This window comes from Gorilla gorilla, chromosome 19, assembly GCF_029281585.2.
Source record: "Gorilla gorilla gorilla isolate KB3781 chromosome 19, NHGRI_mGorGor1-v2.1_pri, whole genome shotgun sequence".
NCBI lineage: Eukaryota > Metazoa > Chordata > Mammalia > Primates > Hominidae > Gorilla > Gorilla gorilla.
The window spans coordinates 47,580,565-47,603,855 of record NC_073243.2 but is presented as its reverse complement, the minus strand read 5'-3'; the positions used below and the strand labels follow the sequence as shown (position 1 = coordinate 47,603,855).

The 23,291-nt window shown below is 38.2% G+C and overlaps 1 protein-coding gene across 4 annotated transcripts in view; it reads left to right on the top strand.

Annotated features, from left to right (window-relative positions):
- IPO11 (importin 11) overlaps window positions 1-23,291 on the top strand; it is a 224,248-nt gene that overhangs the window by 182,262 nt on the left and 18,695 nt on the right. For 3 of the 4 annotated variants that reach the window (XM_055367577.2, XM_063700733.1, XM_031003183.3), the window contains exons 28-29: window positions 6,481-6,576; window positions 16,490-16,574. In XM_055367577.2, coding sequence (XP_055223552.2) covers window positions 6,481-6,576; window positions 16,490-16,574 — 181 coding nt within the window. The remainder of the gene's footprint in view (window positions 1-6,480; window positions 6,577-16,489; window positions 16,575-23,291) is intronic. The other variant, XM_055367578.2, reaches the window with a different exon arrangement.

Here is a 23,291-nt window from a genome sequence, read left to right as displayed (position 1 = left end):
GCAGATCACAGCAATAGTACAAGGTAATAGGCATTTTTTTTTTCTATACTAGTGCTGTACTGTCTGAAGCATAGTTTTTTTTGTTTTGTTTTTTGTTTTTTTTTTTAAGTGCCCACTACCACTGGTCATCACTTTGCTGATGCCGATAAGCTTGTGTGGCCGCACACTTTTAATGTGGGAAGCCTGGTAGGTTAAAAGAGAAATGTTGGAGAAAGCAGTATGAGAGAGAAGAATGTATAGTATACCTGCTGCTGGCCCAGATGTGCCTTGTTTCATTGCTTCTGACTCAATTCCAAGATATCTTGTGATAGAGGACATTTTAATTTAGTAGAAAGTAGTTTTCTTATCCTGAATAATGTGAAGACCTTACATATATATGTTGTCTTCCTGTTTTCTTTGGTCTCCATTTCTTCCATGTCTGTGGAGTTTTCAGTACATGCACATAAACCCTAGCCTGTTGTTAGTTTGTATCTTTGGCTTTGGGCAACCTTATTGCTTTTTTCCATATATTTTCTATGATACACAACTTAATACATAAGTTGGTATTTTTGCCTGAGACTCTGAGGAACAAACGTTTTTATGTTGTAGTGCAGTTTCCTCAAGCTTTGGCTTTCAAAACTCCCTTATCCTCAGTTACCTGCTTCTCATCTATGAAAGCATCCTTTAACACCATTGTCTAGAATCAGGACCATACCTGCAGTGTTGTTGTTGTATTTGTAGTCTTATTATAAATGCTACTGACCAGGTAAATCCAGGCCATACGATTCCTAGCAGATGGAAAGCCCCTGTGAAAGCCCGGAAACTAGAAAGTGTTAATCAAAGACAGCCCGTGAAGGTGGAGAACAATGTGAGGCTAGGTAAGGTCAGAGAGCTGGGCAGGAACCAGGTCATATATAGGGCTGAGTAAACTAGGATTAAGGGTTTGGATTTTTAAGTGTAATGGAAAGTTACTGAAAGGTATAATAAACTTTTGCTTTAAAGCAAGGAAAAGATACTAGATTTTGTAAAAGCATTCTAGTGTGCCGTATAGAGAATAGATTAGAGGAAGTCAAGAGTGGAAGTTTCCTTGTTTTGGAAAGGTAGGCAGTAGTTTAAACTCTAAACTCAAGACAAAATTGGCTTGTTACACAGTGTTAATAGTAGGAATATAGAGGAGTAGAAACAAGGAAAAATTTCAGAGATAAATTTGACAGAACTTGTTGATGAATTGAGTAAATGGAAGGGTAAATGAGAAGAAAGGTCAAAACTGAATCCCTGGTTTCTAGCATGAGTCACTGGGTTGATAGAGATGCTTTTTACTCAGATAAGGAAAACAGGAAGAGAACCTGGTTTTGATTCTCTGTTTTTGGTTTCCTTGTTTTTGTTGGGGAGGCACTCATAAGTTTGGTGTTGGATCTCTTAATTTTGAGATGATTGTGAGAGTGCCAAGAGTGAATGAGAAAGATGCCAGTGTACTTAGGGTTACAGAGCTTAGAGAAAGGTCATTGAGCATAAAGTTTTTTGGTCAACTGTAATACATTATTATTAGAAAGCTGTAACAAAATAGTAAACATGTGTTTATATGAAGTTGTTAGTTTAATTACACATATGTATTTTTAAATGTGAAATTTTGCTTCAGAAGTATTTTTTCTTTTATTCATAATACAGTGTTATTCAAATGCTTCTTGCAAACTTTGACATTGGTGTCTTCATCATTATCAGTCAAAATTCCCTTTGATCATGTAACGCTGTTTTCCAGAGTATTTTATCTTCATTTTGATCTGAGCTGTGTGGCATACAAGACTTTTCCAGGAATTTAATCCCAAGCTACAATTACCTTTTCAAATAACTTCAGTAACATGAACAGAGTTGGCCTTTTTGATTTGTTCTTAAAATATATCTTCATCACCTGAGGTTGGGAGTGCGAGACCAGCCTGACGGACATGAAGAAACCCCATCTCTACTAAAAATACAGAATTAGCTGAGCATGGTGGCACATGTGTGTATTCCCAGCTACTCAGGAGGCTGAGGCAGGAGAATCATTTGAACCCAGGAGGTGGAGATTGTGGTGAGCTGAGATCATGCCATTGCACCCCAGCCTGGGCAACAAGAGCAAAACTCAGTCTCCAAAAAAAAAAAAAAAAAAAAAAAAAAAAATATATATATATATATATATATATATTTTCATGATTACCTTGTAATTATGTATAGCTTTATTTTCATCAGTTTCCGATATCTACAATGGTGCTAGCTCCATAATTACCAGTTATCTGATAAATTCCTTTTATCACTTGAAAAAAATAATTCTGTCAAGTGACTTTTTAAGTAACTATTCAAACCAAGTGTTTTTATTCAGCTGAATTTTTTTTTTCCAGACAGTTCTGTACCAGCCCTTAATCATCTCCTTTTCATGGAAGCTTAGTATGTCTTCATTGGGCATTGTTTTTTATAGCAAAATCACACAGGATGGCAGTTTCTTCTCATGCCATGACATATAGATCCTTTTAGTTATTCCTTGTAGTCTTGAAGATAATGGTTTTGTTGGAGGAGGGCGACACTGCTGTGTGTGTGTGCACTCAAAAAATGAAAAGACAGGTAATCAGGGGAATGGTTTAGTAGATAAAAGCCTTTGTAAGGATCATTATTGAGTGCAAAAAAAATTCAACTTTCACTTTAAGATAGTGAATTTACACTATGGTTTTTTAGCTTATTTTCTTGCCAGTATTTTTCAGGGGAGCTAGATTTATTAATATACTTTTCCATGACCATGCAGAATTACTGTGTAGAAAGGATGTATGTTTCCATTTAAACGACAAAAGTATTTGCAGGCTGTGTCCTGGAAAATATCTATAGGGGAAAACTTTTTTTTTTTTTTAACTAGGTAATGGGTTTATTACATTTTTAAGTGAATGAGTATTTTTAAAGTATTTTCTCAGTTTTCTAATATAAAAAATATTGAGTTATAATACATTCTTTAAAAAGTTTTTTGGTGTCTTTAACAATTTTTAAGAATGTAAAAGGATACTGACATGAAAAAGTTTAAGAGATTTAGAGACTGTTAACCCCCTCATTGTTCAAATGAGAAATGGTGATGATGCTGACATTTAAGTAGTGCTCTGGTACATGTGGCAGGCCTTGTTATAAGCACTTTCCTTGTGGATACTATTATGCCTCCATGTGTCTTGCTTTGTCACCCATGCTGGAGTGTAGTGGTGCCATCATGGTTCACTGCAGCCTTGAACTCCTGGCCTCAAGCAATCATCTTTATATCTCAGCTGGGACTGAGTAGCTGGGACTACAGGCGTGCACCACTGCCCCCAGCTAATTTTCTTCTTTTTTGTAGAGACAAGGGTCTCACTTTGTTGCCTAGGCTAGTCTTGAACTCCTGGCTTTAAGTGACTCTTCCACCTCAGCCTCCCGAAGTGCTGGAATTATAGGCATGAGCCGCCATGCCTGGCATAAACTTTGATGTTTGCACTTGGTGTTATGGGGTTTTCTTTTGTTTGTTTTTTCCACTTTTAACCCCATTCTCTACCTGACCCAACAGATGCCCTGTGGTCAACTCAGACTTCTCATTCATACCCTCAGCTCTTTAAACCCCGCATCCTCAAACTCTACCAGCTTTGCAAGCTTCCAAGCCTGAATTGCCTGACTCAATTTCTCTCTATATATATCTGCTTGGGGTGTAAAATATAGCAACTAAAAATGATAGAAGTGTACAGATCGGGGCTGTTACAAATCTAGGGCATTCAACTGCAGTTGGACCTCACTGCCATTGAGCAATCTTTTTGTCTTTGGTCAAGGCCCTCTATTACAAACATTGACCACTTGGCTCCAACTGCTTACTCACCCACGTGCCTAATACATAACCTCACCTTCTAATTCACAGAGGGAGGAAAATTCAAAATGCAGGAACTTCTGCTTCCCACTGTGTGCCTCCAAGGGAGTGTGTACATCTGTGTCCTGCTGCCTCATGTACGAAGATATCCTTGTGTTCAGCCCTGCCTCTGTTATGATCCCACTTCATCCCATCTCTGGGATCCTGCTCCTTCAGCCACCCCTTTGGCACCTGTACTTTCAGCTGTTCAGCCTCTACTGGTCCATTTCCCTCAGCCAAAAAACACCCCTTCAACCCTGCACTCCCTCTAGTTATTACCCTATTGTTTCCCTCCCTGGACAAGCTTCTTGAAAGAATTGTCACTCCCCTTCCTCAGCTTAGAACCTGATATATCTGATTACTTGACTTTTGGTGGTGTTGGTCACCCTCTCATCTTCTGGGATACCACTTTCATCATCTTCCTTCTTATGTCTTTGCTCTCTTTGTATCCCCTATTGGATTGAGCCGAAGTCACCAACCTAGTCAAGTCACCCACCCAAGATGAAACCCAACAGTCATCCTAGACTCTTTCCTCCCATTTATCTTTCTTAGCCAAATTAGTTGCCAAATCCTGTGATGCTTACCCATTAAACATCTGTCAAACCTACCCCTTTCTCTTTATTCCCATGGCCACCAAACCATTTCAGGCTGCTACCATCTCTTCTGATGTGGAGTGATCTTGGCTCCTCACCAACAATCATACTGCCTTATGTGGTTCTTTTTACTGCCCTGGGCAATAATGATGCTGAAGGGCCCCCCAGAGGAGAAGTCTGTGCCAGAAAACAAGAGTGACCAGAAGAGGGGGAGACCAATGGTGTCCACCCAGCAGAGATATCTCATGAGATAGACTGAAGTGTGGCCCCTAGATTCAAAAATTGATGTCATCTGTCCATGGAGTAGTAGGGTCAAAAGCTGCATTGCGGTAGGCTGAGGGGAGTCCTGGGAAGCCTAGAAACTGAGAGTAGCTAGAGATGACTTCTTCCAAAAGATGAGCTGTGGGCTCAGTGGAAGCCCTCTGAAAGCAGTTTCTCAGCACAGTAAGGTTGAAGTCGTCTCCAGTCAAGCCTGGAGCACTGCCTTCTGGGTTTGGTCAGTATAAAGTTCTGGATTTCAGTCTTGGCTTTAGCCGCTAGCAGCTGTGGGGACACTCCACCATCTCAGTCTTTATTACTTGCCAATTGTAGCAGCTTTCAGCTAAGTTTGTTCCTTGCTCAGGGGCTGTTCCGGTTGTCAGCTCTTCCTCCTCTGGTAGGGAAAGTGGAAAACTATTTTTTTTTAATGTTACCACTGTTATAGTCTCTACTGTTGTAGAAATTCTGGATTAAAACTAATAAATCAGGGCTTGTTTCTTCCTTTGGCTATTTCAATAAATTGTTGTTCTTAACCCTGTTGGATGATATAAGCAGATAAATACAGTTAAGGGAATATTTTATTTGGTTGTGGGTTTTAGTGCCTAAAAACTTGTTTAGTCTCTTAAATCACCCTAACTTGACTTACTTCCTGTATTTAAAATGTAATAATGCAAGAATGACTAAATATTAATTAGGTACCATGTATAAATAGCGTAATTATGGTCTGGTTGGATCTGAGGAAATTCTAAGGTGATTAAGGTTGTGATTCATTTCTGTCTTGGGATTGCTATTATTAAAAAGTGTTGCATCATTAATTTTAGCTTAGATAACTATTTTGAAAAGTTCATTGAAAATTTTGTCTGTGTTACTGCCTGCCTGTTTTCCTTCTTGGGTGTTATAAAAGTCTGTAAAATCTGCACTTTTATAGATTTACCTCCTTAATGTATAAAAATTTAAAAAACACTAAATTTTTAAAAATTTCATTGCAATTTAATTCGAATTTCCCTAATGGCTAATGATTTTGAGCATCCTTTTAGGATGCTCACATGCCATCTGTGTATCTTCTTTGGTGAAATGTCTGTTCATGTTTTTGCCTTTAAAAAAAAAATGTTTTTGTTCTGTTTCTTTTAAGAGACAGGTCTCTCTGTGTTGTCCAGGCTGGAGAGCAGTGGCTGTTCCCAAGTGTGATCATATTGCACTGCAGTCTTGAACTCCTGGCCTCAAGAGATTCTCCTGCCTCAGCCTCCCAAGTAGCTAGGACTACAGGCTTGCACCACTGCACCTGATGCCTATTTTAAATTGAAATTATTTTTCATCTTATTGTGTTTTCAGAGTTCTTTTTACATCCTAGATTCAAGTCCATTACCAGATATTTGTTTTACAAATATTTTCTTCCGGAATTTGGCATGTCTTTTTTCTTCACAGTGTCATTAGAAGAGCAGAAATTTTTACTTGTCAATACTCTATGTCTTTATCTTTGTAGTTATATAAGTAACATAAGACTGTTATAAATCTAAGAATATTAAAATATTCCTTTACTATCGAATCTATCCATCTAGTATTTAAACATACTAATTAGTGAAAAAGAATTTTGTAATGTTATAGGCAAAGATAAACTTTTTGTTATAAGAAATAGATTTTGAAAGTTTCTTTTGTATTTCACAGCTGAAATTTCTCTTCATGTTCAAGAAGATGTTTAGGAAAAAAAAAAACAAAAAGAATTAATCTGTTCTAGTATTCCAGTCAACCTGTTTTGCTTTTCTTTTATTCTAGTGTTATCCAAGATAAATTCTGTGGGATTATAAACATTTCAGTAGAAGGCCTGCATGATGTCATGACGGAAGATCCTGAAACAGGAACTTATAAAGAGTAGGTGCATTATTTAATTAATCATAATTGGATTTGGGGGATAATTAAATACATGCTGCATGATTTTTTTCACCATCACTCTATAAGCACAGTATGAAAGTTTTATAATTTCTCTTTTATACAGAAACGTTTTTGTTATTTTGCTTGTAATATTTATTGTTTGATCTTGGTATCACCTTATTTATTTATTTATTGAGACGGAGTTTCACTCTTGTGGTCCAAGATGGAGTGCAGTGGCACGATCTCAGCTAACCGCAACCTCCGCCTCCCAGGTTCAAGTGATTCTCTTGCCTTAGCTTCCCGAGTAGCTGAGATTACAGGCATGCACCACCACACCTGGCTACTTTTTGTATTTTTAGTAGAGACGGGGTTTCTCCATGTTGGTCAGGGTGGTCTTGAACTCCCGACCTCAAGTGATCTGCCTCCCAAAGTGCTGGGATTACAGGCATGAGCCACCATGCCCGGCTGGTATCAGCTTTATTATGTTACAGCTGAATTGAGCTGCTTTGATTTAATCATTGTTTGATGATTAAGTTTTTAAAATTTCAAATATATTTTATCCTATAAGTCTTTTTCCTAGTATGTTCTGAGCATGCTCTTTTTTTTTTTTCAATTTTGCTGTTTATAAAGCCATCTCTAGCAAATGGGAAAGATTGTCACTTGAATCATATTTTGTTGAAAAATATGGATAGCAGATATATGTTGTTGAATCTTATTAAACATATTAACATAATGTGTCTGATACGTCACTTAGCTTTTGAGAAAACTGGAGTTTGTATGAAGTGGAAACATCAAATTTTTTGAGACTACAAACCAAAAACAAGAAAGCATTCAATGTAGGCAGGTTTTTTTCTTTTTAAGTTAATGTAAGGGTTTATGGCTGTATTAGTCCATTCTCACGCTGCTATAAAGAACTGCCTGAGACTGGGTAATTTATAAAGGAAAGAGGTTTAATTTAACTCACAGTTTCGCAGGGCTGGGGAGGCCTCAGGAAACCTACTGTCATGGCAGAAGGGGAAACAAACGTGTCCTTTTTCACGTGGCGGCAGGAGGGAGAAGTGCTGTGCAAAAGGGGAAAAACCCCTTAAGAAACCATCTGATCTCGTGGGAGCTCACTCACAAGCACGACAACAGCATGAGGGTAATCGCCCCCATGATTCAATTACCTCCAACTGGGTCCCTCCCATGACACATGGGGATTATGGGAATTACAATTCAAGATGAGATTTGGGTGGGGACACAGCCAAATGATATCAATGGCACATGACTGTAAATTGTATACATAATATGTGACAAAGTTTACAACTCAATGTGAAACATTTAGGATATGATCAGATGTTCCTTTGTCCTCTTTGGAGTATACAGTTTAGTTGAGGGGAGGACATGGCTGATAGCACAGTTAAAACACTAGTAATGAATGCAGACGGTTATATCTTGTTTTGTGCAGGGCACACAAAACAGTACAGTTCTAGATTTTGCTTTAATAGTCAGGGAAAGAAAAAAGGCACTATATGTTACAGTCTTCAGGGAAGGATAAGGGTTAGGATGTAGGAAGTAGAACAAAATTATAACATGTTTTAACTGGAAGAGGTAGGAATCTGAAAGTTACTAGAAAATTTAGAAATTATCTAGTGCAGTCTCATGGAATTAAAAATCAGGATATCCAGGCTCTGAAAAGTTAGCTGGGCACAGTGGCTCCTGCCTGTAATCCCAGCACTTTGGGAGACTGAGGCAGGCAAATTGCTTGAGGTCTGGAATTCGAGACCAGCCTGGCCAACATGGGGAAACCCTTATCTCTACTAAAAATAACAACAACAACAACAAAAGTGGAGTGACACAGCAGATTTGTGGAAGAGTCAAGATGAGTCAAGGTCTCCATGTGCCAAACTCAGCCATGAAGAAAAAGTTTTGTTTTGGAAGAGAGAATATGTTGGAAGTAAGGAAAACAAACCAGTTTTAGGATCCCAGCTAAAAGGCCTAGACTTGAGCATTAGTATTGATGAGTAGCTGGAACATATCTGACCACTGGTTTCTTTTATCCCCAGAATTGTTTGGTGATTTCTTTTTATTCTGGGGTGATACTTTGCATATAGAAACACAGTTGAGAAATAAATTACCAAGAGTTACACTTTTCTGTGTCTCTGTTTCAAAGAGTGGTTAGACTAGATCTCTATTAAATCTTCCTACATTATAATTCTATGAATTAAATAGAGTTCTATAAATTACAGTCCATGAGAGTATAAGGCATAAATAAACTTTCAGAAATGCCTGTGTGAGAAACGTAAAATACATACTTATGTAGCTAACTTGGCTTTCAACTTCCCCTTCCTGTTTATTTAAACAGTTTATTCAAAAAAGTTAATCTTTCTGGTTCTGTTGAATTCTTATTATAGTCTCTTAACTGAGTGAATTGGAAAAAAGGAAGAAAACTCTATTTCCTTCACCTACATCAGTAGTGTACTAGGGTTCTCCAGAGAAACAGAACCAACAGGAGACAAAAATATGTATATATAAAGAAATTGATTGTGAGGAATTGGCTCACATGATTATGGAGGCTGAGGAGTTCAAAATCTACCATCAGCAAGCTTAGGACCCATGAGAGCCCATGATGTAAGTCTGAAGTATAAATCTGATCATGTCCCTCCAGTGTGAAAATCACCAGTGGACCTCCATTGAGTACAGAATACAGTTCACAGTTCTTTGTATTTCACAAAGGTTACTTAACTGGTTGGCTCTGAAGACGGAAGAAGTACAGTGTCCCAGCTTGAAGCAGCCAGAGGATGAATTGTTCCTCATCCACTCAGTTTTATTCAGGCTTTCAGTGGATTGGCTGAGGTCTACCCACATGGGGAGGGCAAACTGCTTTACCCAGTTTATAGATTCAAATGCTAATCTCATGCAGAAACAGGCTCGCTGGTACACCCAGAGTAATGTTTAACCAGATTGCTGGGCACTCAGTATCTCAGTCAAGTTGACACAAAATTAGCCATCACACTAAGAAAGCCTTGTTGACAGATCATCTTTTTATTCAAACTGTTTACACCAGGCACTGTGTAGTGTGAGGAAGCAACTGAGTCTCTCACCTGAGAGAGCCCACAACCTAGAAGGGGAGACAGGGACCAATGGAGCAATACCAGGTGCAAGAGAGAAAGGAGTCCAGGGAAACTGAGAATCATTCTTAAGGATATGTAGTGGATTGGAGCCAACTAGTTAAGTAACCTTTGTGAAATACAAAGAATTGTGGTCTGTATTCTGTAGTCAATGGAGGTCTCCTGGTGATTTCCACACCGGAGGGACATGATCAGATTTATACTTAGAAAGGTCACTTTGATGCATTGTGGAGGACGACAGAAGGGGTAGATGCTGGTGCGTGGTCTCAGACCAGTGGAACAACCTGGGATGCATGTTAGAAATGCAGATTCTCCTTCCTCAGTGCAGACTCATTATATCAGAATCTTTGGGGGTCACACAGTAGAATCTGCATTGCAAACAGGAACTGTGATGTTTCATATACACTGTAAATGAGAACCTACTGCTGTGGAAGTGGGAAAACCATTTAGGTAGCTGTTAAAGTAGTCTTGGTGAGTGGTGATGAGATGAATTTGAGATATATTTTGGAGGAAGGATTAGCAGGAAATGGGGACAGGTAGGTATGGCTAAAGAGGATTGAAAGGTGTTTACAGTTTGGGTGACATATGACATACACATGCATATATAATTTTTAAAAATAGTTGTGCTTATACCTGTAGCCTATGCTTATTTTTATACCTTGATTTGTCCTCATAACATATTGAACAGGCATTTTAAAATTTAAACAACATTCTGTGTGGAAAAAAATGGAAATGGGCTTTTATTTTCCCTTCTAATGATCCCTCTTTTTTTAAAGTTAGAAAAGTTTATCTTCCAAGATAAATGGATAGTCAACAGTTGCCTACTAACGTTGATACTAGTATTTCTTCAGAGTTGTACAGAAAATGAATTCTTTTGGAAGAAAGAAGAATTCCATTTTGAGAGTTGAAGAATGTGTTTATTTGTTGGGGTTTTGTTGGTGGGTTTGTGGTTTGGTTGGTTTTTGTTTTTATTATTTTTTTAGCTAGAGTTTTTATTAAGCCAAGAAAATATATTGATGGGGCTAGAGATCTGCCTTCTTTTCTTTCTGCTTGTCTGGTTAGAGTATTTCTCTTTTATTTCCTTCAATAATATTTTTGTTGAAAGGAATATTTGGAAATGAAATTGACAATCCCTCACCAAGGTTTGGGAAGTAAAAAGGAAGAAAGAATTTAGTGGCCCGGCGCGGTGGCTCACGCCTGTAATCCTAGCACTTTAGGAGGCCGAGACAGTAGAATTGCTTGAGCCCAGGAGTTGGAGACCAGCCCTGGCAACCTAGTGAGACCCTGTCTCTATTAAAAAAAAAAAATTGAAAATCAGCCAGGCACACGCCTTTAGTCCCTGCTTAGCAGCTGCTTGGGAGGCTGAGGTGGGAAGATTGCTTGAGCCTGAGACATCGAGGCTGCAGTGAGCTGTGATTGCACCACTACACTCCAGCTTGGGTGACAGACCAAGGCCCTGTCTCAAAAAAAAAAAAAAAAAAAAAGAATTTAGCCAGCATTTTAAGAAGCCTAGAGGCACTAAAATTTGACTAGAAAATGACTCATAAATTGTTTTTATAGCTAGAAAGTACAAAACATACCAAGTATAAAGGAAATAGTCTTATTTGAAACTATTCTGTAGTCAGTGGAGGTCCACTGGTGATTTCCACACTGGGGGGACATAATCAGATTTATACTTAGAAAGGTCACTTTGGTCCATTGTGGAGGAAGACTGGCGGGGTAGATGTTGGTGAGTGGTCTCAGACCAGTAGAACAGCCTGGGATTCTAAAAGTTTAAATTTGGCTTTTATAAGGACTTTTTTCTCCTTCACTCAATACATTGACCCACTGAACGGCTCTTCAGAATAGAATAGAGAATACTAGAAGAAATGTTGGTTCCTGGATTCTGACATCTGTATGTTATCTTAACTTGTGTAGATCCTAGGGACCTCCTTAGGAAGTCTCTCTCTCTTCAGTTTTCCCCCTCTGATCCATTCTGCCCCACTTAAAATTAAAAGCTGAGTTTCTTACAGGATCAAGTTAATGGGGCTCTATTCTGTGCTGACTCAGACACCAGCTTTCTCTCTTGTCTCCCTGGATTCTTCATCATTCTGCAAACATGCCATACACTTATGGCTTGACTAATAATATTTCTGCTCCTTGGTGTGTCAAGCCCTTATCGTCCTTAGCAAATATCTACCTCTAAAATTGCATTCCAGGCTTATAGGAAGAATTCATTCCATCTTTCCCTGTTTCTTCATGGCACTTTGTCTTTACTGCTCATATACAATATTTAGTTGCTTATATTCAGTCTAGTGACGGTAAGAGGATTTGAGACAGTGCAAAAGAAAGCACATGCCCATTATAACAGAAAACTATTAACATAGGATTGAAGGGATTTAAATAAGAAACCTTGATTTGGGAAACCTGTGGCATCAGGATATAAAACTTAGCTATACGCTTTCTAATTACCAGCATAAAAAAAGAAACATTAGGAATTACATGGGTCTTATTTTCAAGTAGAAGAAAGTAGGTTTATCAGGTGTTAAACTTAAGACAAATTCAATTTAACAGAGTTTGATTAAGCAAAGAATTGTTCACAAATTGGGCAGCCCCCAGAATCAGAATTGGTTCACAGTGTCTTCAGGGCTGTACCTGGTCAGATAATATTTATGAGCAGAAACGGGAAAGTGAGGTACAGAAAAGGGAGATAGGGTACTGAAACAGCTGGATTGGTTACAGCTCAGCATTTGCCTTATTTGGACACATGTTCAACAGTTGGCCACCTATGATTGGCTAAAACTCTGGTTGGTACAAGAAAAGATTACAATCTCTACACTTCCAGTTAGGTTACACTTTACTGTGTACGAAGAGACCTTCGGGCTGAACTTAAAATGTGTGAGGAAGAAACTTTAGGCTAAATGTAATTTAACACAGGAGAGGGAGACTCATATATATTTCTTCTCACTGGGGTGTCATGCCCTGAGCCCAGAAGTGCATTTTTTATTAATATTTATATAAGTGACTATACAAGGACTGTCCGTTTTAACAATAAAGAATTAGTTGTTTCTGATACACTAATGACTGTAGGTAAGTGACTCCAGGATTAGCTGACTGTGGCCTTAGCAACATCATCAAAGCCTGAGTTTTTTTCTACTCCATCCCCTCAGCATATTAACCTCATCTGCAGGCTACCATTCCTCATCGATAAAAAGTAGTTCTAGGCATTACAGTTCATGACAATGCCACTGACAGATAAGTAATCTTCTTCCTTACGTCTTTTTTAAGATCAAGGCAATCCTTTTCTGGAAATCATTGCATTAGATGTCTTCTTATGTCTAATTGGCCAGAATTCCTTAAACATTCTCCTGCTGAAAGTAATTATTGACCAGGGGAATGGGATCTCCATGATTGCTTATTGAACTACTGGCACTGGGGGGCGGGGATCAGCTTTTTCTGAAACAGTGGTAGCATGGGAAAAGAGGATAACTATACAGATTCAGGGTTCAATTAGGAAAGAGGCTGATTATATAGGTCCACTACAGAGACCAACTGAACAGTGTCAGTTTTGTCTTATGTGAAACAACCCATAAATTGTTTTCTTTCTTTCTTTTTTTTTTTTTTTTTTTTTTTGAGATGGAGTCTTGCCCTTTTGCCCAGCCTGGAGTGCAGTGGTGTGATCTCGGCTCATTGCAACCTCTGCCTACCAGGTTCAAGCAGTTCTCTCATCTCAGCCTCCCGAGTAGCTGGGATTACAGGCACGTGCCACCACGCCTGGCTAATTATTGTATTTTTAGTAGAAATGGGGTTTCACTATGTTGGCCAGGCTGGTCTTGAACTCCTGACCTCAAGTGATCTGCTTGCCACAGCCTCCCAAAGTGCTGGGATTACAGGTGTGACCCACCACACCTGGCCCATAAATCATTTCTTGTATCAGCCTAGCTGAAAGTCAGTTACATAGCCATAAAAAAAATCATTATTAAACAATTTATTGGAGGCCAGAGGTAAAAAAATATAAGTAGGAAGCGTTTTGGTGGTTTGTCCTAACACAGAATGGGGGTTAACAAAGTGTGTGTCCCCCACAACTTCCTCAACAACATTAGCATCAACATGATGGAGGAAATGATGAGAAAGCATCACAGAGGAACTTGTGAGACATGCAGATTCTTAGGCTCCATCAAACTCTACTGAATTAGACACTATGGGAGTGGGGCCCAGCTGTGCTTTAACAAAGCCCTTCAAGTGGTTGAGCTGAAAACTCAAGTTTGAGAATCGCTGATATTGGACATTAAGAAAATGACTGGAATACTTGGCCTTTGCCCCAACTATCCCTCCTGTGCACACAGATGGGCTCCAGGTAGAGTGGAACTAAGCTTTTTTTAGACAATTGCACTTATTCTGTTCAGGTGCTAGAATAAGGGCAATTTTAAAGCATCCAAATTTGATACCCTGAAGTAGAGAAAAGTTCATTTAGACAACAAAAATTTTGAGGAAAAATACTGTTTATCAGTGCTCAATGAATGTTTGTAAATTCAGCCTTTTCTCATCTGTAAAATGGCTGAATTACTTAGGGCAGAGTTTATATAGATTAAATGAAAGTATTATTACAAGTACCTTTAAACCCAGAAATGACTTAAAAGGTTTCATTTTTTCATGCTAAAACCTGTTGGTTCTGTTTAGCTGGTTGAAGTTTCTTCTTGAGAAGGATTCTTATTTAGCAGGCTGGAGTGCCTGGATCTATTCGGTGATTTCTGCCTTGAGTTTAGAATGGAGGAGTGGCCACTTATATTCACGTTAGTCATTCCTATTTTAAACTGTTGTGTTTACTGTTTTATTAGTATAACTATTACTGCATGCACAGTCTACACACTTCAGTTTATTAGAAATCTGTTAATTTTTACGTGTCTTTTATGTAAAGCGTGATTGTCTATCTTTAATCTTTGTCAACAAAATGAGATTTGACTTTTAGTTGGAAATTTTCCTGCAGGACAGTTTTAGCTTTGGGCTTTTCAGTATTCTGTTATTTGTCTAGTTTTTGGTCAGTGAAAGAAGTAAAATCTGTATATATGTATCTCCAGAGTATTCTCTAATATTAATGTGATAAATCTTCTTTTTTTGGGGGTGGGGTGAGACAGAATCTCGCTCTGTTGCCCAGTCTGGAGTGCAGTGGCATGATCTTGGCTCACTGCAACTTCCACCTCCTGGGTTCAGGCAATTTCTCCCATCTCAGCCTGCCAAGTAGCTGAGATTACAGGAGCCTGCCACCACGCCTGGCTAGTTTTTGTATTTTTTCTTTTAGTAAACAAGGGGTTTCACCATGTTGTCCAGGTTGGTCTCGAGCTTCTGACCTCAGGTGATTCACCCGCCTCAGCCTCCCAAAGTGCTGGGATTACAGGTGTATGCCACCATGCCCAGTCTTAATATGATAAATCTTTTAATTTAGGGAGGCAGAACAGCGAGCATTCACTATATGAGTAAGTTAACAGATTTTGGAATGCAGTGGAAGAATTTGGTGCATGCTTTCATGCAGATCCATAGTCATTGCAGTTAGAATTCAGGTCTGCAACAGACATAAATTGGCTAGTGTAAAGAAACCCCATATTATTATTCAGTTCTAAAATACAAACTGGGATGTAGACCTTTTTAAGACACTTCACTTTATTAAATAGCTTTTGGGTTGATAGAGTAATGTAATTTTCTTACTTTGTGTCAGAGTCCATTGGCCAGCTACTTGTACTACACTGTATTATATCATGGCAGACAAAAGCATTGCAGCCCCAGGTCAAGGCCATGCACTGAGTTAGGGATTGAGTTCCTGCCGTTTTTCAGGACTTCTGATTTCTAGCCTAAGGTTCTTACTCTTTGATCCCACCAGTGGGCACTGACTGGATCAGAGGCAGTCACTCCAAACATTGCTTTTTTAATGGTAGGAAATAGAAACGAAAGACACTTGTTTCCACTGCCAGAATGAGCCTGATCAAGTTTTCTGGTATCCGCACCTGTGTTAGTTCTGTATTAAAAGCTATGTACACAGCTGAGTCAGGAATTGTCCTTCACCTGTACTTCCTACAAAACAAGAGAACCCAAACTTTCTTTGCCACTGTTTATTAGTTAGGAACCTATGATCATGCTGATAAATTACTGAATTCTCCTGTTACAAGTTAGGAAACAGTGGGATTTGTTCCATCAGTTTGATTCACTAGACAGTGTTGATTTCTGGTCTCCCTGGAACCATTGTTGACTGAACAGGAAACTGTTTCTGTTATCTCTGCTAATAGTAAAGAGCATGGTGCAGATATTCAAAATAAAATGATTTATAACTACCCAGAAGGTACAAGTGCTATCAGGACAAGTTCCTCATAGCACAGTAATGTCATTTGGAACACAAGGTAGATTGTTACATAATGAATATGTTTGTGATATTTAAATTATTGCATGTATAAAATTCGGTAGATGTGAAAATTATGGGGAAAAATAAGTATTTTAAGAGTTTATGTCATTTTTAAATAACATATAAAGTGTATACATGCATTACTTTGTCAGCTGATGGTTCATTGTTTCAGAAGTGGCGTATAAATAAATTACTATCTGAAATGCCCAAGTAAAATGCTCTAAAATGTTTTAGTGTGGCCCTTTTTATAGTGAGATATCTTTTCATAATTCAAAAATTTTGTTAAATTTTGAATTATCTAGTCTTTTTCTCACATTTTGGTGTGAAAAACTAAGGACAGAATTATTCATGTTCTTAGTGATTTTAAGGACTTATTTTTAAGTGTATTATAGACATTTTTATTTAAAACATGTTTTTTAAAAAATTATTATAGCTGTATGTTGATGTCTCATCTTGAGGAACCAAAAGTAACAGAAGATGAAGAACCACCCACAGAACAAGATAAGAGGAAAAAGATGGTAAGTTATAAAAGTAGCTTCTAAAAATTAAGAACCATATATTATCATTTTCTGTAGGTTCAGAAATATCTATGGTCTATTTGTCCATCCAGCTATATGTCTATCCATCTATCCCATGTTACAGAATTAATGTAAGGTGTACCCTAAAACAGATACATTTTATTCCTAGTACAGAAAGTTGAGGTTAACTTTTCATCTGAAATAACTGTTGCTTATCTTAGTGCAGAGCAGATGATTTAGTGTTTTACTTATGGAAAGTATGTGACCTGCAAACCTTATTTAAGTTGAAATGTTTATTCTTCTGTTTTGAGGAGATGTACTGAAATTTCCTTGCATTCCCTATTATTTTATAGATCTTCACATGAACTTTTGCTGATCTGCATCACAGGCTTTTATAAAAATGCCCTTAAGTTAACCACTAACTTGTTGTAAAAACCACTAATTCTCACCAGAGGAATCTGATAAGGGGAAAAGAACAAAAAAAAGGAAATATCTAAAATATCTTGCCTTTTAATATTATATATAATCGTGAATGTTTAAATATTTATTTTGACCATAAATATAAAATAGGTACATAAGAAACTATTTTTTCCATTTTCTTTTGGAATCTTTTCTTGTCTTCTGGCCTCATCATTTAACTAACTTTATTATACCTTCTTTCCTCATTTGCAAAATGAAAACAATTGTATCTACCTCATAGATAGAATAAATAAATATTTAAAATGGTTATGGATACCTAGTAATTACTCTGTAAGAGTTAGCTGTCATTTTAATCTGATCATTGTATTTACACCTCACATTACAGCACGTTAGCCCTCAAGGGCCTAATCCTTAGCTTATAGCTAACATTGCACTGCTCTGAGAGCCTTCTTTTAAACTGTTTGAATTTAACTCATTTTACTTTGCTTTTATGCTAGTTATCATCTCCCTAGCACATAGTGTAGAGGAAAGGACAACATCCAAGAATTCTTAAGACCTGAATTCTAGTCCTTTTTTACTATTACTTGTGACCTTGAGCAAGTCACCTTGTCTTTGTAGATCCGTTTGCCTCATCTGTGAAAAGCGGCAGAAATTGGATTAGCAAATTTCCAGGGTCTGCGAACTGAAAAATTACTGTTAAAACTCTTAATATCATTACTTTTCTTCCCCCAAAACAATGTTTGTACATATAATAAGTCCTCATTTAACATCATTGATAGTTTCGTAACTTGAAGCAGAAAAACATATAATGAACCTAGTTGTACCATGGGCTAATTGATCTAAACAAGAAGCTCCTACAGCATATTTCTGGTCACAAAAATATCACCGAACTTCTTAATAAAGATCCAAAACACTTCTAATATTTAACATTGAAGTAAGTGTGAGCTATATATACGTTTAAGAAAGATTAATGAAAACAAGTTAAATTATTTTCCCTTGTTTTTGGTGAATCAGTGAGTGATGATGGTCGTGATGGTGGGTTAAATCAAGGAATAAATGTTTGCAAAGTGAAAATTGTAAGGAGCACCTCCTACTGCCATGCACTTCAAAAACGAACAAATCTGGCGAGCTCGCTGAAAGCTTTCATAGAGCAGCATTTATATGCATTTGTATGACAATAATTTGTATTCATTCATTCTTTCATTTTTGCAACCCACTTATTCTGCTTTACGGTAGTGGGTGGCTGGAGCCTGTCCTAGCAGCTAAGGGTGCAAGACGGGGACCAGTCCTGGACAGGACACCATTTCCTGACAGGGTGCACTTGCACACACTTACACTCAGATGGGAACAATTTAAACACGCCAGTTCACCTAGTGTGCACAGCTTTGGGATGTGGGAGGAAACTGGAGTACCCAGAGAAAAGTCACGCAGACATGGAGAGAACATGCAAACTCCACACAGACAGTGGACCCAGCCCGAATCCATTTGTTTTCCTTTTCAAAGTTACAATGAAATGATGATAGCAAGGACCTGCTGTGCAGTCATGCACTGCTCAACAACACAACATTTCGGTCAACAGCACACTGCATATGATAGTGGTCTGATAAGATAATGATACCATATTTTTACTGTACCTTTTATGTGTTTTGATGTGTTTAGATACACAGATACTACTTGGTTGTTACAGTTGCCTACAGTATTCGCTACAGTAACATGCTGTACAGATTTGTTGCCTAGGAGCAATAGGTTATACCATGTAGCCTAGGTGTATTGTAGGCTGTACCATCTAGGTTTGTGTAAGCACACTCCATAATGTTTACACAAGGAACTTGCCTAACAATGCATTTCTCAGAATGTATGCTCATCTTTAAGCAATGCATGACTATATATCTCGAGAAGTATTTTTCCTTTGAAATAAAACTGTTTTGTGGTTGTTTTGTTTTGTTTTGTTTTGTTTTGCAATGGAGTCTCTCTCTATCACCCAGGCTGGAGTGCAGTGGTATGATCTCGGCTCACTGCAACCTCCGCCTCCCAGGTTCAAGCAGTAACCATACCTCAGCCTCCCGAGTAGCTGGGACTATAAGTGTGTGCCACCATGTCTGGCTAATTTTTTTGTATTTTTAGTGGGCACGGGGTTTTGCCATGTTGGCCAAGCTGGTCTTGAACTCCTGACCTCAGGTGATCTGCCCACCTTGGCCTCCCAAAGTGCTGGGATTGCAGGTGTGAGCCACCATGCCTGGCCTATGTGATATCTTAAATACGTGGAAAGTATTTTTTTTTGCACCTACAGTAATAATAACCTCTAAGTATAGCCTAACATTTGTCTTTCTACTGCTCACACCCCCACTTTATCATTCTAATTATATGTAGTATTGGTTTATAGAACAACCATTATTTTTTTAAGTGGCTGATTTTAAGTTACTTACTACAGTAGATATTTAATATAGATTTATATTATCATCTCTAGTAAGATTTCCAGTACCTTGGTCTTGCTCTTGGATACCCACTGCTCTTAGATATGCTGATAATACCACAGCAGTTTTTGACTGAAGCTGGGATTGTGTATTGTATAACATTTAATAAATCCAATTATGAATACATGCTAATTTTCCAACAACTTTAAACAAAGAAAATTTGTTTCACTTATCTCTTAGAATTATAAGTTAATGTATTTTTTCAGTAATTATGTCATTCTTGAACTGTACTGTCTATAACGTTAGACATTTTTTGAGAACTATCCAGCAATATCTTGGTTGTTTCTTCAAAGGGGGAGAGTAAACATTTGCTGGCAAATGGTTATGAATTATTCTTTACAAAAAAATTAGCAAAGGCTTTTCTCATTTTAAAATGAAATTATTTACTAGGAAGAAAAATATAGCTGCTTAGTTCCAAGGTCACATAAATGAAAATTTGATTCGCTTACTGTCATTTTTGTCTTAAAGTAGTCCATAAAATGTGGTGTCTGTGTTTCAGCAGCTGCTTTGGTAGAGAATAGCAGTAGTGATTGTAGTTCAGAAAGGCAGATGATTAGTATTATATCAAATGTGCCAAATAATTTTCCATACGTTTCTGAGAATTCTCTATATTTTATTTCAAATAAGGATGAAATTTATACTCAGGAAAGCTATTAAGCTGTCCAGCCTTTTGATCTCCCTTTTCATTCAGCCTCTCTCTCTACCTTTCATTTCGGTGAAATAATACTTAGAATAGCACATGCAGCTCAAGCATTTCATTTAATATATGTTTCCTTTCTGTCCAGTATATTCTAATTAGTAGAATAATGATTTTATGACCTTTACTATAAAGACTTGAGCTAATATATTAACATCTTTAGTTTTTTGTAATTTTTTGAAATCTGACTCATAGTCACTTGTAAGTTGTAATTTCCAAATTCTAGTTTTGAGCATTTTAATGCTTTCTCACAACTCTATGACACCAGCTAACAAAGTATTATTATTATTATTATTATTATTTTATTTATTTTTTGGGATAGTCTTGCTCTGTTGTCCAGGCTGGAGTGCAGTGGGTGCAAACATGGTTTACTCAGCCTCAACTTCCTGGGCTCAAAGAATCTTCCTGTCTCAGCTTCCTGTGTAGCTGAGACCACATGTGCATGCCACTACGCTAATTTTTACATGTTTTGTAGAGACAGGGTCCCACTTTGTTGCTTAGGCTGATCTCGAACTCTTAGGCTCAAGAGATCCTCCCTTGTCAGCCTTCCAAAGTGCTGGCATTACAGGTGTGAGCCACTCCACCCTCCCTATTTTTTCATATTATTACTTGTTTTTTTTTTAAATGGGCAAGTGAAAACTGTATGTATCTGTGGTGTACAACATGGTGTTTTAAAATATGTGTATATTGCAGAATGGCTGAATCAAGCTAATGAGCAAATCTGTTACCAGTTGAGCTCATTCAGAAAGAGAAAAGTTGGGCCAGGCGTGGTGGCTTATGCCTGTAATCCCAGCACTTTGGGAGGCCGAGGTGGGCAAATCGCTTGAGCCTAGGAGTTCAAGACCAGCCTGGGCAACATAGGTGAATCCCGCCTCTAAAAAAAAAAAAAAAAAATTAGCTGGGCATGATGGCGTGCATCTGTAGTCCCAGCTACTTGGGAGGCTGAGGTGGGAGGATTGCTTGAACATGGGAGACGGAGGTTGCAGTGAGCCAAAATCATGCCACTGGTACTCCAGCCTAGGCAACAGAACGAGACCCTGTCTCAAAAAAAAAAAAAAAAAAAAGGAGAACCCTTATGTCTCATTACAAACCACTGAAGTTAAAATGTGCGCGGCCGGGTACGGTGGCTCACGCCTGTAATCCCAGCACTTCGGGAGGCCGAGACAGGCAGATCACGAAGTCAGGAGATCGAGACCACCCTGGCTAACACAGTGAAACCCCATCTCTACTAAAAATACAAAAAAATTAGCCGGGCGTGGTGGCATGCGCCTGTAGTCCCATCTGCTGCATTATCATTTGAATGTGTTTTAAATTGAAACATATATATGGCAAACATAATCTGCAGCTTTACTTAGTTTTTTAATGCAATCAAGTATGTGTAGACTGCAGCTCTGGCAAGCTTGGCATCATAGTCTTGCCTAGGCTCCAGCATATGTAAGTAAACTATACGTTAGGTTGAGTTGCATTTTATTTGATGAATTTATAAGTACATCCTAAGTTTCATGCCAAATATAACAAATCCTGAGCATGGCTTTTGTACTGTCTTAGAGTGATTATTGTTTCTGTACTGCTCTTGCCAAATACCGTACCGGCTCAAGGATGGAGAAGAGTGCTGCGCTGTGAGGATGGAATTGTCCTGCAATCAGAGCCTACACATAGCTAACATTTTTCTCTTAGAGCACAGAGATATCTCCCTCATTTCCCCCTCCCTGCTTTCCCCTCCTTTACTCATCAACTCTGAAAACTTTCATTTTATCTAACTTTTGGATCTGGAAGCTTTCTTTAGACTTGTGCTTATTAGAATTTAGAATACATCATCAAAAGGAAAGTGACACTGTTATGAGTTGAAACTATTTCATAAGGTTTTCTGGAAATCTTTATTCCAAATATAATGTCAACAGGGCACCCTGTGGTAGTGGCTTGGGGTGGGAGTTTTTAAACTCTCTCTGGATGATTTTGACCACTGAGAACCAGTAGATTGATTCTTTTGCCTGCTCCCATTTGCTTCTAGAAAACCTCAGCAGAACTACTATAAAGATAGAATTGTATTGGTACTGATAAGGTACTGTGTTGTTCTTAATTAAATATCAGTAATTTTTAATGTATGCATAAAATACATTTTCCTTTTGCAAATAATAATATGAGAATAATTCATCATCATATTGGTGGCTTCAGAACTGCCCTTTGAGAATCCTTACCTTATAGCATTCAGTAATCAAGATAAATTATAGCATTGTTGAAAATACTTTTTAGTATTCAGCTTACATGCAGTCCACCCAGGTTATGAGTTGAGAGACCTTTTTTCTTTTCTCAACTTGCGCAGTTAACATTTATCACTTCTAGTGTCATGCCACGTCTCTTTTTTTTTTTTGGAGAGTCTTACTCTGTCACCCAGGCTGGAGTGCAATGGTGCTATCTCAGCTCACTGCAACCTCTGCCTCCTGGGTTCAAGCGATTCTCCTGCTTCAGCCTCCCAAGTAGCTGGGATTACAGGTGTGCACCACCACTGCTGGCTAATTTTTGTATTTTTAGGTTAGAGACGGGGTTTCACCATGTTGGCCAGGCTGTTCCTGAACTCCTGACCTCAAGTGATCCACCCGCCTTGGCCTCCCAAAGTGCTGGGATTACAGGCATGAGCCACCACTCCTGGCCTCTCATGCCACATCTTGACCCCAAACCTTGAACTCCAACATTTCTCTCTCATCATGGTCTCTTCTTCCTTACTAATCATTCCTTTTCTTTTGGTAGATCTATTTTGAACTTTATCTGGAGCCCTACAATTTTTCCTTACTTTGTCCTCTTAAATCCTAGAGTACCATATTCTTTGCTGTTTTTACCTTTGGACAAGCCATAGCCCTCACCCTCTCTATTTCAGACTTAATGTATCTGGGGGCCTGGGAATCTGGCATACATATTTTCTAAAAGCTTCACATGTTCTTTTGGTGTATAACCAGGGTTGAAAACCACTAGAATAAGAATTAAACCCCTTGACACTCTTTTAAGAAAGATCTCTGCAGTCTGCCTCCTTTTAAACTTTGTCCTGTATTCTCATTCTGTCTCCTTCACTGGCTAAACCAAATGACTTGTCTCCACACGTTATATGGTTTCTGCCTCTATTACATGCTA